The sequence below is a fragment of the Sciurus vulgaris genome, assembly GCF_902686455.1.
Source record: "Sciurus vulgaris genome assembly, chromosome: 1".
In the NCBI taxonomy this organism is placed as follows: Eukaryota; Metazoa; Chordata; class Mammalia; order Rodentia; family Sciuridae; genus Sciurus; species Sciurus vulgaris.
Genome location: NC_136461.1, coordinates 55,552,269 through 55,571,319, shown reverse-complemented (window position 1 = coordinate 55,571,319; position 19,051 = coordinate 55,552,269). Strand labels below are relative to the sequence as shown.

At 35.7% G+C, this 19,051-nt stretch overlaps 1 protein-coding gene across 7 annotated transcripts in view; it reads left to right on the top strand.

Moving 5' to 3' along the window:
* LOC306641462 (uncharacterized protein C1orf141) overlaps nt 1-18,817 on the top strand; it is a 47,203-nt gene extending 28,386 nt beyond the window's left edge. For 5 of the 7 annotated variants that reach the window (XM_079106551.1, XM_079106548.1, XM_079106547.1 and 2 more), the window contains exons 5-7: nt 14,805-14,874; nt 16,299-16,473; nt 17,629-18,817. In XM_079106551.1, the coding sequence (XP_078962677.1) occupies nt 14,805-14,874; nt 16,299-16,473; nt 17,629-18,207 (824 nt within the window). In that variant the 3' untranslated portion in view covers nt 18,208-18,817. The remainder of the gene's footprint in view (nt 1-14,804; nt 14,875-16,298; nt 16,474-17,628) is intronic. The other 2 variants (XM_079106546.1, XM_079106545.1) reach the window with 1 other exon arrangement.
* Nucleotides 18,818-19,051: the final 234 nt, after the last annotated feature.

Genomic DNA, 19,051 nt, shown 5'->3' with positions numbered 1-19,051 from the left:
CTAAGACACTGTTCATTTGTTCACATATAAAAATGCAGCTGGGTGTGGTGGCACACACCTATAATCCCAGCAGCTCGGAAGCTGAAGGCAGGAGGATTCCAGGTTCAAAGTCAGCCTCAGCAACTTATTGAGACCCTGTCTCTAAATAAAATATTAAAAAGGGCTATGGATGTGACTCAGTGGTTAAGCAGCCCTGGGTTCAATCTCTGGTTTAAAAAAAAAAATGCAAATAGGTTTAATTTTTCTAGGAAGCTGCCATTTTACATATAAGTCTTTCCCTGGGATTGAAAAGCTAACTCTTCTGGGTATATACAGAGTTCTCAACTGCCTTGTAGAGAGTAGGTGGTTTGTCTGGTAGCCCTCCTTTCAGAAGCCAATATGAAAAGCTGGCTCTAGGGAGCTAAAATCTACACTAGCAGGAAGTCTGGGGAAGGTGATCCTTAGTTTAGCCTGAGATTAATTAAATGTTATTTCCTATAACTGCATGTGGGATAAGGTAACTGGGAAATGGAGGAAGAAGCAAATGACTCAGAAATTTATAGACAGCATTTAAGTTAACTTGTCTCTTTATAACTTTTTTCTCATTCCTGCCCTTAATATCTGCCACCTCTGAGCCTGGAGTTGCTCCAGGTCTCATTAGAAAGGTTGCATGCCAGGGCTGGGGGGATAGCTCAGTAGGTAGAGTGCTTGCCTTGCAAACACAAGGCCCTGGCTTCGATCCCCAGCACACCCCCAAAGGAAAAAAAAAAAAAAAAAGGTTGCATACCTTTTGATTTGGCTCTACTGCTGTGCTTACTTGAAGCTTCAATTGTCTGCCAGAAATCTTTTTGAAATTCTCATGTACTGATATCTGCCTGACCTCCATGTCCCTCTGTCCTCTCCCTTTATCCACCTCAAAATGCACATGCAAATCCCCCTTCCTTTTATTATAGACTGATTTGTTTTTACTATTGCTTTGCCATAATTGTTAAGAGGTCTCAATAGGGTGTGGCCACAAGCAGCATGGTCCAACACATTGACTCAGAAGGGCCTGCCCTTTTAAATCTAACACCTTCCCCTGTTCCCCTAATCCACACACATGCTGATTCCCAAAGGCCTTGATTCCTCAATGGTTTCTTTTTAATTTTTATTGAAATATATATTGGGCCTAGTAATTTTCTATTTTTTTTTTCTAATTTTAAGTGGCACATAGTAACTACATATTTATTGGTTACAGTGTATGATTTTGATGCACATATATAAGGTGTAATATCAAATCAGGGTATAGCATATCCATGCCTCAAACATTTATTTTTTCTTTGTGTTGAAAACATTCAAAATTCTCTCTTCTAGGTATTTTGAAATGTACTACAAATTATTATTAGCTGCAGTCACCCAACTGTGCTATAGAATATTAGAACTTACTCTTCCTATCTACCTGTATTTGGGGAGTGGGTACTGAGGATTGATCCCAGGGCCTTGGGCATGCTAGATGAGTGCTCTACTACTGAGCACCAGCTGGAATTTTTTTTAACCTATTAACCAGCCTTTCTCAGTCTTCCCTTTCCCTCCCCTTCTCAGTCTCTAGTAGCCACTATTATATTGTACTTAAGTGAGATCAACTTTTTTAGCTTCCACTTATAAATGAGAACATGTAGTTTTTGTCTTCTGTGTCTGGCTTATTTCACTTAACATAATATCCTCCAGTTCCATCTATGTTGCAACAAAGGACAGGTTTTTATTCTTTTTTATGGATGAATAATATTCCATTGTGTATCTATACCACATTTTCTTTATGCATTATGAACATCTAGGTTAATTCCATATCTTGCCTATTCTGAATAGCCCTGTGAGAAATATGATAATCCAGAAATCTCTTCAGCTTACTGATTTTTTTAAAAATATATAACCAATAGTGGGACTGTTGGATCATGTGGTAGTTCCATTAGATTTTGAGGAAACCATACTGTTTGACATAACAGTTGTACTAATTTGCATTCCCACCAAGAGTATACAAAGTTCCCCTTTCTCTGTCTCCTTATCAGAATCTTCTTGTTTTTTTTTTTTTTTTTTTTTTTTTTTTTAATGATAACCAATGATATCTCATTGTGGTTTGCATTTTCCTGGAAAGTTAAGTACCATTTTCACATGTCCATATGCTACTGAGTTAGTTGTTTGAGTTCCTTATGTATTCTGGATATTAATCTTTTTTCAGATGATGAGTTTGCAAATATTTTCCCTTATCAACTGTCTCTTCATTCTGCTGATTGCTTTCTTTGTTCTACAAAGCATTTTAGATTACATGTACCATTTGTCTCTTTTTGCTTTTGTTGCCTGTGCTTTTCAAGTCTTATCCAAAAGATCTTTGCTCCTATCAATGGCCTAACGTGTTTCCTCTGTATCTTCTTCTAGTAGTTTCATAGTTTCAGGTTACATCTAAGACTTTTATCCATTTTTAGTTGATCTTTACATATGGTGAAAGGTTGGGGTTTAGTTCCATTCTTCTTCATAAGGATATTCCATTTTTCCAGCAGCATTTATTAGAGTCTTTTTTCCAACATACATTCTTGGCACATTTGTTAGAACTCACTTGACTGTCAATTTGTAGATTTATTTCTGAGTTCTTGGTTGCTGTCCCAAGAATGGCAACCAAGAACCACTCTGTTCTGTTTGTTTGCCAGTACCATGCAAATTTGTTTTGATCACAAGAACTTTGTAATATATTTTGAAGTAAGGTGTTATGATACCTCCAACTTTTTTCTTTTTGCTCAGGGTTGTTTTGGTATTTGGGATCTTTTGTGGTTCCACAAAAATTTTCAGTCATTTTTCTCTTTCTGGAAAGAATGCCATCAAAATTGTGACAGGGACAGCAGCAAGTTTGTAGATTGCTTTTGATAATATGGACATTTTAACAATATTAAGTCTTACAATTTGTAAACATGGGATGTTTTAAGTGTTCTCATTTGTGTTTATGAGTATTCTTCCATTTCTTTATCCTCTTAGTTAAATTTATCCCAAGGTATTTCATTTTTTTTTTTTTTTAGTGACTGTAAATGGAATAGATTTCTTGATTTCTTTTTCAGTTGGTTCATTATTGGCTTGTAGAAACATTACTAATTTTTATATTGATTTTGTCTCCTAACCCTCTACTGAACTTACCAGTTCTAACAATTTTTTGGTGACATCTTTAGTTTTTTCTGTACATAAGAGCATGCCATCTGCATGTAGGTACAATTTGACTTCCTTCTTTATTTCTTTTTATTGTCTGATAACTCTTGTGAGGATTTCAGTGCTACGTCGAGCAAGCATGGTAAAAGTGGACCTCCGAGGTTTATTCCAGATCTCAGAGGAAAATCTTCCAAGTTTTCCTGAGTGAGCATAATGTTAGCTGTGTGTTTATCATTTATATAGCCTTTATTGTGTCAAGGTACATTTTTTTCTATACTTAATTTGTTGATAGTCTTTATCATAAAAAGATGTTGCATTTTATCAAATGCTGCTTCTTCATCTATTGAACTCATCATTTGATTTTTACCCTTCATTCTATCAATGAAATGAATCACATGGATTGATTTGACCACGTTGAACCATCTTTGCATTCCTGGGATAAATCTTCTTTGTTCATGGCGTACAGTCTTTTTAAAATGCTATTAGATTTGGTTTGCTAGTCTTTTGTCGAGGACTTTTGCATCCATGTTTATCAGGAATGTTGACCTGCAGTTTCCTTTTGTCTTTGTCTTGTCTTGGTGTGAAGGTAATGCCAGACTCATAGAATGCATTTGGAGGAGTTCCCTCCCTTTCAGTTTTTTGGGAGAGTTTAGAAAGAATTGTTAGTGGCTCTCTTTAAATGTTTGGTAGAATTCAGCAGCAAAGCCATCAGTACTGGACATTTCTTTGCATGGGAGACTTTTTATCACTACTTCAATCCTGTTACTCATTATTTGCCTGCTTAGATTTTCCATTTCTTCTCCCTACTTGGTACATTGTATGTGTCCAGAAATTCATCCACTTCTTTAAGGCTTTCCATTTGCTGATGTACAGTTGCTCTTAGTAGGTCCTTATGATCCTCTCTATTTCTGTGAGCAATATCAACTATAAAGTCTCTCTTTTAATCTCTGGTTGTATTTATTTGAGTATTTTCCCCTTAGTGTAGCTTGAGTTTTGTTGATTTCTTTTTCCAGAAAATTTCCAGAGAATTGGTATATTCTTTCCTTTGACTAATTTTTTTCTTTTTCTTTTGGTACAGGTATTGAACCCAGGAGTGCTTTTACCACTGATCTACATCCCCAGCCCTTTTAATTTTTATATTTTACTTTGAGACAGGATCTCACTAAATTGCTGAGGCTAACCTCAAATTTGTAGTCCTCCTGTCTCAGCCTCCCAGGTTGCTGGGATTATAGGTGTGGACTCCTTTAAATAATTTTGTGCTTGATTCATTCTTGCTTTTCTAGTTCTTCAAAGTGCCTCATAGGTTGTTTGTCTGAAATGCTTCTACTTTTCTACTTTTATTTATTTATTTGGTGCTGAGGGTCAAACCAGGGCACTGAGATTGATAGGCAAGAACACTACAACTGAGCTATTTCCCAGACGCTCTACTTTTTGTATGTAGGCATTTTTTTTTTTTTTTTTTTTTGCTTTAAACTTCCTTCTTAAAACTTCTCTGATATATTCCATAAGTTCTGATATGTTGTATTTCTATTTTTGTTTGTTTCAAGAAGAATTTTTTAAATTTCTCCATTGACCATGAGGTCATTCAGGAATATGTTGTCTAATTTCCATACATTTGTAGTTTCCCAAGTTTCTTTTGCTGTTGATTCCTAGTTTTGTTCCATTGCGGTCAGAGAAGATAGGTGAGATCATTTGGATTTTTCTAAATTTATGGAGACTTGTTCTGTGGGCTAATCTATGATCTATCCTGCAGAATGTTCCAAATGCTAGTGAAAATAATGTATTCTTCAGCTATTGAATGGATATTCTATAGATGTCTGTCAGGTCTATTTGTTCTATAGTATACTTTATCCCTGATGTTTGTTTGTGATTTTCTGCATGATATGTCCGTTTTTGAAAGTGGGGTGTTTGAAGTTCCATGCTGTTACTGTACTGGAGTCTATCTCTCCCTTCAGATCTGATAGTCTTTGCTTCATATATTTGGGTGTTCTGGAGTTGGATGCATCTCTATTTATAATTGTTATATCCTCTGGATGAATTACTCTATCACTATATAATGTTCTTTTTGTCTCTCTTTATGGTTTTTGACTTAAAATCTGTTTGTTTTTTTTTCTGATATAAAAGTATGGTTGCTCCTCATCATTTTGGGTTTCCTTTTGTGTAGCATATCATTGTCCATCCCTTCATTTCAGTCTACGTGTGTCTTTACCATTGAAGTGAATTTCTTATAGACAGCATATGGTTGAGTCATCTTTTAAAAATATTAATTCAGCCAATCTATATCTTTTAGTTGGGAAATTTAATGCATTTAATTCATGGTTGTTTTTGATAAGTAAGAATTCACTACCTTCATTTCATTAATTGCTTTTGGATTGTCTTGTGGATCCTTTATTCCTTTTTTCCCTCTGGTTTATCATTGTGGTTTGGCGGCTTTCTGTGATGATAAGGTCTTACTACTGCTATTTTTTAAAAATATTTTTAGTTGTAGATGGACACAATATCTTTATTTTATGTATTTATTTTTATGTGGTGCTGAGGATCTAACCCAGTGCCTCACATGTGCTAGGCAAGTGCTCTACTACTGAGCTACAACCCCAGCTCACTACTTGTATTTTTTATTTGTGTATTTTCTGCACCTGTGAGTTTTATACTTTTGTGTGTGTTTACAATGATAGTTTATCCTTTGGGAACTTCCTGATGTAGGACTCCCTTAAGCATTTCTTGTAAGGTGGGTCTAGTGGTGAAGAAATTCCCTTAGTTTTTGGAGGGCCTGGTTGTTCTTTTAAACTATCTTTTAGAGAAAATTATTTGAAACTTTTTTACATTTCTTTTAAGAATTATTGGCCTTTTAGCCAGCTTTTATGCTGCTGGGACTAAAAGATCTGACCAGAACAATTTTAAAGGTGGAAAAGTGTATTTGAGGACTCACAGTTTCAGAGGTCTTAGTCCATAGAAAGCCTACTCCATTCCTCAGGGTGAGGCGGAAGAATGTGGTGTAGGGAAGCAGCTCACATGGAGATCAAGAAGCAGAGAGAGAGAATCCACTCTCCAGATACAAAATATATACCCTATAGACACAGCCCCCAAAACCACTTCCTCTAGTCACACCCCACCTGTCTCCAGTTACCCCTCGGTTAACATCAACAGGGATTAATTCACTGACTAGGTTCAGGGTATGACCCAATCATTTCTCCTCCAAACTTTCCTGCATTGTCTCGCATGTGAGCTTTTGGGGGACATCTCACATACAAACCATAACAATTGGTATGCTCACATTTTCCACTTCTAAAGACAGTTTTGGTAGTTTTTCTTTATGATAGTCATTTCATTTGTCATTCAAGACATATATTCTCTCCATCTCATAATCCTCCTTCTTACCTTTTATACCCAATCAATAATAAATGCCTGCTGCTCTAAATATGCTGTTTCCTAACTGCCTTATGGACCACCCAGGCTTATGTTGGCCTCTCCTGAAATGCCATCACTTTCAAATCTTAGCATTAAGTTCTTCCTTCTTCATGAAATCATTTCTGTCTGTTCCAGCCTTTATTGATATTCCTCTCTTTTTAACTGTTCCTCATCAACAGATGTCATTCATTGGTTTGGTATTACTCAATTACATTATTTACTATTGATTTGTGTCTGCTAATCATATTTATCCAATAAAAATGTGGCCTCTTTATGGTCTAGATTTCTGTCACATACCTTATTTTTATTTCATATGAAACAAAACTAAATACTTTCTGTGCGTACTATAAAAATTTGTAGTTCCTAAATAATTGGTTTATTTATGAGAATCACAAATTATACACTTTTATTATGTATGCATACATATATTTTGAATATCTAGGTACCTGGTTGTTTTTGTTTTGTTTTTACTTTTGGTACTGAAGATTTAACCCCAGGATCCTTCTACCACTCAACTAGACCTCTTAGCCCTTTTTTATTTCTAATTTTGAGACAGGGTCTCACTGTTTACTGAGCATCTTGCTTAGTTGCTGAGGCTGGTCTCAAATTTGTAATCCTCCTGCCTCAGTCTCATGAATTGCTGGAATAATAGGCATGTACCACTGTGGCTGGTTAGATATCTGTGTTTTTAATAAAAAACATATGACCTAATCTTTGAAACTAATTTAGGAAAAGCTGAATCTTTTTTTTTTTCTAGTTTTTTCTTTTCTACTCAGAAATCTTCTGGTGTACCTACTTTATGTGAAGAGAGTACATTTCTATCAAAGCTGAGAAGTTTCTTTTTTCTAAGTGTTTGAACTTTAGATTTTTGCCTACATTTGTAAAAATAAGTGTTTATGAACATAAAGGCTAAGTTTTAGAAACAAAGGAAATAAAAGTTACTAAAAAGTGTGATAAAGTCCATCTCAGAGGAGCCTTTTGAGTCTTACATAAAGTATTATATTTGAAAGTAAAGAGCCAGATAGCTGTTGTAATTAGATACTTGAAATGTGAGTGAACAAATGAATAATCAAATGAAATTAAGTAGCAATAGATGCCTGGAAAGAAATAATTTCTAAGATAGCTTTTAATTTTTCCCAAAATTTAGGCAGAAAATGAAGAGCCCTTTCATATTCTACATTTGCAGAATAGACAAGGATGTAGAAGATCATTGAGCTCTTCACTCTTTTCTCCTATACCCAGCAATCAATCTAATGTTTACACAAAGGGAAGAGACTCTACTTTTACAGGTATACAAATTGCATGCTACTAATGAAAAAACTGAAAGTTAAATGCCTCTAAATTTAGAATACAAGCACTAAGAAAATTCTTTACCAAAGAATATCAATCTTTGATTATATTACCATATCAGAATTTAATAACATCTCAAGACTTTCCAGTACAAAAATGATGAAGTCCAGATTACTTGGTATGACATATAGAATCTTTCCAACCTTCTTGTCTTCTAACTACCATGCAATTTGATTCATTTATTCATGGATCCATTCTGTTCTTCTTTATTATTATTTATTTATTTATTTATTTATTCATTTCTTGGTACTGGGGTTGAACTCAGGAGCATTAACCACTGAACCACATCCTTGGCCCTTTTTATTTTTTATTTTAAGACAGGGTTTCACTAAATTGCTTAGGCCCCCTCTAAGTTGATAAACTTGATATTCTAGATACCTGTGTGGATAAAAACATCCACCAAAAAAGAGAAAAGCTTTCTTATCCCTTTTAAGAATGAAAAAAAAGCTCCCCCAAAGAAGACTTTCCATTATGTCTCCTTGGCTACAACAGCCTCATGCATCCACATCTAAACCAATAAGTCATCATTTGCTTAGATCAGTTTTTCCAAGTTTTAAAATGACTCACAATAAGAAATTCTTTTATTTTTTCAGTACTGGGGATTGACCACAGGGATACTCTACCACCGAGCAACACCCCAACTCTTTTTATTTTAAAATAGGGTCTTGCTAGGTTTCTGAAATGTCCTCTAAACTTGTGATCCTCCTGCCTCAGCCTCCAGAATTTCTGGAATTACATGAATGCGCCTGTATTTCTGGCAAGAAATATCTTTTAATATCACTCTCATATATAGAGTGAAATATAGATATAGGTATTCTGCTATATGCTACAAGATTCAGCTTCATGGAGTTCAAATTATCTCTCTGTTAGTTGAAGTTGATTGCAATATTTTTGTGTTTTGTGCAGTTATTGCTAAGGATCCATGTGAGATATTCTATTATACTTTATTCAATTTCTTTTTTTCAAAGGCTAATTAGAAAACACTAAGTTGACTTCACAAAACACAAAAGGGTGGTTCACATCGCATTTTGAATATCACGAGCTTAGATTATTCAAGATTTACTTCTTCGAGCTGGAGAAGACCCTAAGCCTCCCTTGAAGAAAATGGTTGTTGGGAGGCAACAGCTCTGCAGTTTGCTAGTCAAGATGGGGAAGAAAGGATTGGTAAGAAGACAATTCTCTTTACACATTACCTTCTAAAATTCTCACATCTCCTTTGAAGTGTCCCTAAGAATAGTGGCAGAATGTTCTACTCTTTTAGGACGCAGATCTCTAAAAAATTTCTTGAATCAGTCTATAGAAGTATTTTTTAAAACTTTTTTTTTTTTTTTTTAAATCTAAGTCCCAAATTAAGACTTCTGGGAAAATCGACAAAAATAAATACAAGTTTATCCTGGCCAAAGTGAATTACAAATTCAGAAGGAAAGTTTATTAGATTGAAAGCACTGTAGGGCAGTTTATTCTAGACACAAAGAAAATCTGCCACGTATTACAATATGAAGCAACTTGAAAGAATATTCCCAATGTCAGTGAACAAGTCCTTTTCCTGGAAGAAAGGAAGAACACTAAAAGAACCAGTACAAAATATTCTGGAAATAACCCCATTAATTGCCCACCTCCATCCCCACACAGACACACATGCACACACTCACCTTGGGGTCCATAAGTGATGGGCTGCAGAAGGACAGAAGCCCTTCCTGCAGGATTCCTTTCCTCACTGCAAGTCAAAAGGTATTCCAAGTCTGTGTTAGCAGCATTTTCAGAGAAATGTGGTGGCCATCACTAGTCATTTCTTTCTCTGGATCGTGAATCTTACTTCAGACATATTCAGACTTACAGGCAAAATCCTCTTAAATTAGAGGAGCAAGGTGTTGAAAGGAAGGTCAACAACAGAAGAGATAGGAGACTATTTCCTAGGAACCATTTTTGAACATGTGCAATGTAGAAATAATTCCATCAAACAGCCCATGGGTCGCCAGGCCTTTCTTTGACTAAATTCCTCCCAAAACCGAATTGTTTATTCAAGAAAGAGGTTTAAAAATGAAATCCAACTAACACTTGACATGCAAATGGATGGTGTACCCACCACCACCACCACCATCACCTTAGAGTCAGGAAAGGTTTTACTAAATACACAGTTCACAGGACTGGGGTTGTGGCTCCGTGGAGAGGACTTGCCTAGCAAGTGCGTGCGAGGCACTGGGTTTGATTCTCAGCACTGCATATAAATAAATAAAATAAAGGTCCATTGCCTACTAAATGTTTAAAAATATATACATACAGTTCACAGAAATAAATTTCCCTATAATTATTTTTATGGTTCCAGTTTCCTTACCAGCCTATTCAGGCTGCTGAAAGCTGGATGCATAATTTAAGGTAACTACAACTTCATTTACATGATAATTATAAGAGAAAAATTTAATAGTGTCCAGGTAAACAGGAAAGAAAAATTTACTCCTATTATTTTTAGAAAAATAGTAAGTCTGGATTTAAGTCATCTGATTCAAAAACACATGGGATGAAAAACAAAACAAACATGAAACCTATGCAAAAATTTAAGATAGCTGGTATCACATTTTGGCAAAACTTGTACCCTGAAAAAAGGAGAAAATTATACAATCATGGTTCTACATCCTGGAAAAATTAAAGAAAATAAAAATTCTACGAAATAAAATTTTGAAAATAAATTTTAAAATAAAAATTAGAAAAAAACTGTCAAGGATGAAATTATGCTAACAATGAAAAAATAGTTTGAAGGAAACAAGTAATGCTAACACACAATTTAAAATTATATTTAAAAGTAGCAAAGAATAGAATAAACATGGGAGTGAACCAAATCAAAGATCTGAAAAGCAGTGTTAGGAAAATTCTATAGAACGTTGTATAAGGGGACAAAAATAAGACCAGATCCAGGCAGTGCGTTCAGGGAAGAAAACAGATCTCTATCACTGAGATAACCAGTGCATTTTAAGAAGAAAACAGAATGAACTAAAAGAACTGACTCAAAAGTGTAACAGAAAAGCTAACTTTGGAATGATTTAAATTCCCTATTTCTTTTTTAGAAAGTAAACTTATTTTTAACTAATACATAAAAACATAAAATTATACATATTAATGGGATACCATGTAATGGTTTGATACATGTATATGTTGTATAGTGTTTGAATCAGGTTGAATATATCTGTCTCCTCAAACATCATTTCTTTATGGTAAAAACTTTCAAAATTCTACCTTGGTTGAAATGAACAGTACATTATTGTTATCCATAGTTCCCTTACTGGGCAATTACACAACAGAATTTCCTGCTCCTAGCTAACTGCAATTTAGTATCTATCAATCAAACCTTCCCTCCTCCCCATTCTCCCCACCTCTGGCAACCACCATTCTACTCTCAACTTCTATGATATCAATTTTTTATATGCCATATGTAAGTGGAAATTTCTGTATTTCTTCTTTTTACTTACATGAATGGTTATATTTGTGAAAACTCATCAAAATGTATTTTATTGTATGTAATTTATGCCTTGATAAAACAAAATTTTTAAAAATGAATTTTTTTTTTTTTATTTTTTATTTTTTTTTTGGTACCAGGGATTGAACCCAGGGGCACTTAACCACTAAGCCACATCCTCAGCCCTTTTTATTTGTTTATTTTGAGACGGAGTCTCACTAAGTTGCTTAAGGCCTCGCTCAGTTAACTGAGGCTGGCTTTGAATTTGCAACCTCCTGCCACTGGAATTATGGGCACCACCGTGCCTGGGAAAACAAAATGTTTAGCACGGCAGAGCCTAAAATACAGAAAACATAAATAGTTAAAATAATTGAGGAAAGAGTTTGAACAAGTGAAACAAATATTAATAATATTTCATTTAAAATAAAAATAAGATTTGTTTTAAAAGTCAATAATAATTAAATATCTAACATAATTTGTCAAATTCTGTGCTCTTCATTGTCTCCTGAATTCTGCCATCTGTGTTCACTTTTATTTTTCCTGAAATACATCCTTTAGTAATTCTTCCAGTGATGATCCATATTGATCGTTAACTCTTTTGATCTTTGTTTTGCTGTCATTTTTGAATGACAGTGTAGTTGGTGAAAGTTTTAGCTTGTAAATTATTTTTTCTCTTATACTTTAAAGGTACAGCTTCATTATCAGCTGGAACCAATTATAGATTTAAATTATTTCCTTTGTCTGATTGTCATTCCTTTGAAGAAAACTGTTCTTATTTTCTGATAGTTTTAGAATTTTTCTCTTTATTCTCCATGATCTTCATATTTACAACAAAATGTCTGGATAGATGTATTCTTATCTTTCATTCTGTGTTCTTGAAATATACTTTTGTTGCTTGGAGAGACTAATGGGACATTATCTTTACAAACAGATTTTTTTCACCATCTTTTATTTTCTTCTTTCAGAATGATTAAACAAACATGAAAAGATTCCAGTCTATCCCTCATGAGTTTTAGCTCTCCTTTCATGTTTTTTGTCTCTCTGTGCAATCTTGGTGAATTCCTTGGTATTTTCTTTTGATTTATTAATTCTCCCTTTGGCTATATAATCTAGAGTTATTTTTTATTTCTAAATTTCCAATTTTGGGTGGATGAGTACCAGGGATTGAATTCAGGGGCTCTTGGCCATTGAGCTACATCCCAGCCCTATTTTTTAATTTTATTTAGAGACAGGGTCTCACTGAGGTGCTTAGCACCTCACTTTTGCTGAGACTGGCTTTGAACTCTTGATCCTCCTGCCTCAGCCTCCCAAGCCACTGGGATTACAGGCATGTGCCGCCATGCCAGTCTCCAATTTTTTTATATTGGATTTTTTTTTACTTCAAACCATTTATCTCACAACATCTTATATTCTAATGTGAATATTTTTCCTTTATGTTTTTGAAGTTTCTAAACAAGTCATATTTTATCAAATGTAAGGTGTCATCAATTGGCACTGTTACCTGTGACACATGCTAATACACATCTGAGAATTGAGACTTTGTAAAAATTGCCATTGATTATGTTTAGGTTTCTCCTATTTAATTTTATTGCAGAACTTATCTTCTGCTGATTTTGTTGCTGTCTTAGCTTTATATTTTCCTCATGTTGTAGAATTTTAGTAGTTCCTCTCTCTCTCTCTCCCCATGTCCCTCACCCTCTCATTAGCTATACCTCATTCTTCCCTTTCCTGAAGTTTTGTAGTTACCACCAGTCAGGACCCTGGGCCAGATGGTATTTCAGAGTTATGAATGGGAATTCTCTCCGGGTAGATATTGAAGAATGTTTCAGATCCACAATCAACCAGGCCTGCTGTGGTTTGATTTAATCCCATGTCACTCAGTTGGCAGTGGAAAGGAGTGGTTTTTAAGTCTCCTTTCATAAGTCAGGGATCTTGGGTCCAGCCCTTGTTTCCATCAGTGGGCCTCTGTTCTCTCACTTGCCTTTCCCCCGTCTGCAAATGGCATCTACCAAATTGCTGAGGCCAAAAAACCTAGAAATTGTTTTTGATGTCTCTTTTACTTTAAAATTCCATATCCAATCCACCAGTAGTACAGTTAGATCTGCTTCCAAAATATAAGTGGAAACCAACCCTCTCCCATCACTTAATCTAATACAGTCCTTCTCTACCTCTCCAGGATGCCTTATCCTAGACCCCAGCAGCAGCCTGCTACATGGCTACTCAGCTGCCACTCTTGCCACATATTCCTCCACAGACTAGACTACTCATCTCTGGGAAGCAGGGTGACTTTTCTAAAACAAAAATCAATCTACTTATTGTTCTGTTGAAAATTCTCCAAAGGATCTACCGTAACCAAAATAATGACTTGACTTCACCCCATGGTTTCTGTGGCCCTATGCAACTTGACCCTGCTATCTCATCTCATCTTTCTCCACTCTCCCTGTCTTTCCCTCCAGCCCAGCAATGCTGGCCTTTTTGTTCTCTCAGTGCTTGGAGCTGCTTTCACACTGAGCCCCACACTTATTTCCCCTGCCCACTAGGGCTGTGCCCCACACACTTTACCTGGCCGCCGCCTCCTCTTTACTCTGATTCCAGCTCAAATATTCCTTCCTGAGAGGGGATTGCTATGACCATACTAAGGTGAAGTACCATGCTTATCTTCTTCTGTAATACTTACAAGTATTTGAAATTATGTATTTAGTTGTTGGTTGGTTTACTTGTTTATTGGCTATTTCCTCCCTCTAGAACAGAACTTCTGGCCAGTATGCATGATAATTATTATGCATGGAAAGAGTTATAGGCCTGTTAAAATATTGATTCTACAGCCCTCAGGCTGTTCAGTTGGCCCTATGACAGCCTGCCACAGGTTAATTCAAGTGCTTATCCCAGCAGACTATACAAATAGTAGTAATCAGAATGTTTGCATGATGTGGTAAGTTTAGGAAGCACTGCACTGGAATATAAACTACTAGAGGACAGGGAAAAGCTTAATATGTTGCTAACAGCATGTATGTCAGAGAACACTTAAGAAATTAGAAAAATGCTGTTGTGGTCATCTGGCATATTTGGAAGGTTCGACCCTGGGCTCTTCCTTCATGCCAGGTGCCAAGATATGTTTAATAGTTGCTAAATGACTTCCCTCCTCAGCAAGAGTGTTTAACCATCTGAGACTTCATACTGGTTAATAATGACTTGACACACTAGCCAGGCTTGAAAATTTAGGAAAGCATTCTTCTGTGAGACATCTCTCTTTGAGATCACATGTATGTTCCATCTGCCTTAACAAAACATTAAAGCCTCAATCTGTCTTTTCCAGATCAAGAATCACTTGCCTACTGAGTAGCTTCTGCAGATCAGGTGCTTTCATGTTCAGCTGTAAAATATTTTTTATATTTTCTAGGTGCCATCATACATGTGTGTCTTTTTTGAAAATCTTTTATAATTTCAGCTCAAATGGAAACAAATACTAGGAAATCATTGGAATCGATTGGTTTCTTAGAAGATGATATAAACAAGAGGTAATTTACTTTAAATATTTTAATATTTTATTCAGTTTCTAGTAGGCTATGAGTTCAATTATATTTTATAATATAATTATATTTTATAATTGACCAGAATGACTTTATTCTAGTCTGTTTTCAATATTTAGTTCCATAGTGCCATCCAGTGAATGGTCCAAGGCTACCCAGTTAATAGGCATCACGTCCAGACTTGGAGCAAAGTCAGCTGCAAGGAACAGAAGGAACAGAGTTATATTTTTGTAGTACAGAGATAAATTTAATTACACTGTAACATGGATATGAAAAAGTATCTTCTTTATTTTTTGCTGTCAAGTTCTAATCTTTCTCAGGAGCCTCTCAACCTCTGTATAATTTTAAAAAGCTCTATTAATACAATGTATTTTAAACTCTGTTTACAGCAATAATGAAGAGCCTCTTCAGGTTTAACTCATTCTTCTGTTTCTTTCCAAGACAATATCTGAGGAGTACACAGGTGAGGAGCTCAGTGAGCTCTGCGACAATGAGGAAAAGGAACCTGACCAAGGGACTTAGTTGGTGCTCCTGCACTGCTGTCAGGATTCCAGAACCCGTGGTGTGCTCTCTCTGAGCTTGGCTAGGGCCCACTCTTGACTCTCACTGGTGTGGTAGACCCTCTGTGTCTCTGCCGTACCCTCCAGCCTGGTTTTCTTTCCACGAGACTGTCTGTCTATACCTCACCCATGTCAAAGTTTTGCTGCAGGTTACCTTAATCCTGCCATGATAAACCCTGTGGCTAGCCTAAAATCACTACCCATGTCCTAAGTGAACCAAGGAAGACCTGGAATCCTTCCTGCCAGACCATTCTATTTCATCCTCTTAATAAAACTTAAGACACCCTATGTTGACATGAATCTACAATGCAAAGCTTCTCTCAGACTCTCACCAAAGGATGTGGCAAAAACCTCTCTACCTGTGTGCTCTTCTCAACCGACATTATATATTCCCTCCCCACCTCAAAGCCAAAGAGGCCCACATAGGACTGTCTTGCTGCCACCCCTGCTTTTGCTGTTTTCTCCTACAAACCAGACTGATGATCTCATCCAATTGAATGTCTGTGGGACAAATCAGGTATATGGTAGCGCGTACCTGTAATCCCAATGGCTTGAGAGGCTGAGGCAGGAGGATCAAGAGTTCAAAACCAGCCTCAGCAAAAGTGAGGTGCTAAGCACCTCAGTGAGACCCTGTCTCTAAATAAAATTTAAAAATAGGGGCTGGGGATGTAGCTCAGTGGTCAAGTGCCCCTGAGTTCAATCTCCGATATTGCTCATGCCAAAAAAGAAAGTCTATGGGACAAGGGATTGGAGATGTTGTCAGTGACTTCTAGGGATAAGGAGAGGCAGATAAGAATTGAAAAACTGGTGTCAGTCCAATAAACAATTCCCTGAACTTGTGTTCATTTTCAGAAGAACGTCTCCTCCACCGTTGAATGACTTCAGTACAAAAGAAAAGAAGTCAATCACAAATGAGGATTCAGTAAGAAAGAACAGCTTGCTCCCCTTGTGTTTTGAGGATGAACTGAAAAACCCAAATGCCAAAATAATCAACATTAGTCCAGCAAAGACAGAAACTTCTCAAATGGTAAAATCTATTATTATTTAATCAAATACCGATACTACGAACCTTGAGGAAGGCTAAAAGGCCAACCTGGCTTAAAAGCTATTTAGTTAGGAATCACTCAAGTATAGCTCCAGACTGCTCCAGCAGGGCCCTTGCTATTGTTGAAGATTAGTTTGCAATTCTGATGCTGGTGGGGATCATACTTTCTAAGGCCTTTGTCCTTGCTGCCTCTCAAAGCTAGATATTGCCTCTACCACCCTCACTAGAGGAGTCCACAGTCTGCAATTTTTTACACTGCCTACTTCTTCTGATCAGAAGACTCTCCTAGGTGTATCTGATTGGCAGAGCCTATATCACAAGCTTGTGCCCAAGTCCCAGAGAAACTGCCCAAGATAGTTTCTGTCTCTCCTAAGGGCACACCAACTTGTAAGGTAGGAAATTCCCTAAGGTGTGGAGCACCTCATAAAGTACTAAAAGCACTCATATAAGATGAATTTCATTTCTTATTTCACTAAGTATAGTCTAAAAAAAAAGTAACAATCATTGACTTACGTTTGCAAACTAAATACTAAATATTTTTATGTAGTGCTAAAGATTGAACCCAGGGCCTCATGTGTGCTAGACAAGTGTTCTGCCACTGAGCTAGGCCCCAGCCCCAGGAGTTAATCTTTTTACTTAGAACAAGACAGATTATGAAAACCAAAAATGGAAATGAGGGGAAAGTTTAAAATGTAACTCAAACAAACAGATTTTGATATTATTGTGGTAAAAATATGGTCTATTTTTAAGTCAACCTATTATTTTGGCCATTTTATTCCACAAATAAATGTTGAATACTTTTTGTGTGCTATTATGCTAAATATTAGGATCAACAGAAAAAAAATTTAAAAATTAGGATCAATAGATATACCCATTATCAGATAATTTTAAACTTTTTGAATTACGTACTAGAATATCCAGATGTTGTAATTTTGGTTTGTAATCAGTTACTTCTCTTGTAATTTTTTAACATAATCTTTTTTTGGTACACTTTTTAAATTTATGGAACATAGAAACTTAAAATAATGCCAGTCCAATGCTCCATCCTATGTGAAAATTTTATTTTCATATTTAAAATATTTGTAGCTTTCTTGCCTCCTTAGGCTTATGACTAAGTAGTCTTTTCTTTATTCACAGGAACAAAAGGACACAAAACCCATAATTTTCCATGATACAAACTATATTCAAATGTTACTTTTGACAAAAAATGGGCTTTCTCCCCATCTTTCGGAAAATGAAAACATTTATTCTCAAAAAAGAACAAGTTTTGTTTTAGAAAGAAACTGTTCAATGCTCAAATCTTCAATTGGTGATCACTTACTTACTTTTTCTGAACCCCGAAGAAGTATGTTTACAGCATGGGAAAAAGATAAACAAGCCACACCTTTGAAAGTGGACCACAGAACAGTAAAGGACAGTAGCGATCAGCCATCAAAAGACAGACCCTGGAGTACAAGTTATACTATCTCACCGACTTTTTCCCGTTTCACAAAAAAATGTGTGGGTTATCTTGATAAAACTGTTATTGGAGAAAAGAGTGATAAAGCTCGCAAATTTGAAAGAATGCTTTCTACAGTGAAGCCAATGCTTACACACAAATTCAGTGCCTCACCTGTTAAAGGCTACTCAAAGCCTTTGAAAAATATCCTGGAAGTTCATAAATTAAGTGACTTAACACCGTTGGATGATTTGTTAAACTTGTCAAAAGATGATTAAAGGTCCCCAAAGATATCATTTGTACAGTAATATTTGGATAACAAGAAGCAAATAACTAAGTTTCAAGATGATAAAAGAAATCCACATATAACATTCTAATGGATGGCATAAGAAAGTAAGGCATAGAAACTGGAGTTACAAATCAACAGTGGTCTGTTGGAGAAAACATCATGTGTTAGTAAATAATGGGACAACATTAGGAAATAATTATCAGTGAGAGGAACTAGTCCATGATTTTTTTTACTAACTTAATTAAATTGATCAGTCATTAGCATTCCAAGACCAAGAATGGCATAGACTGATGAGATATTTGTTGTTGGAAGCCAAGAACCTTGTTCTATAATTGAATATCAAATGAGACAAACATACCATTAATTTGTCACTGTGGAATTAATCATATCAGCATTTTAGAGAACCATGGGTAAATAGTATCACATTAACAATATATACAACTAAATGGGTTGTGTAAAATTTTGAGTAATTTTTTTGTTAGAGATATTAGAACTTCATTACTATATAATGGTTTTTCCAAGTGTAACTTTGACTTTTTTATGAATTGTTAATTTAAAAGAACAATTTATACTTATTAAGTTAAACGATTTTGATAGCAAAGTCTATATATTTTTACATTACCATTTTATCTGTTTCTCATTAACTTCTCTTTAACTCAAACAATATAAAGCAGACTTCATCTTACAAACAAGTCGCTTTTCAAAAGTTCATTTGTAATCCATTTCTTTGGGATTCAGAATATATTTTACATAAAAAAATAATCGGGGGCGGGGCGGGGCGGTAGAGCACTTACTTGCCTATCATGCGCAAGGCGGTGGGTCCAATTCCCCAA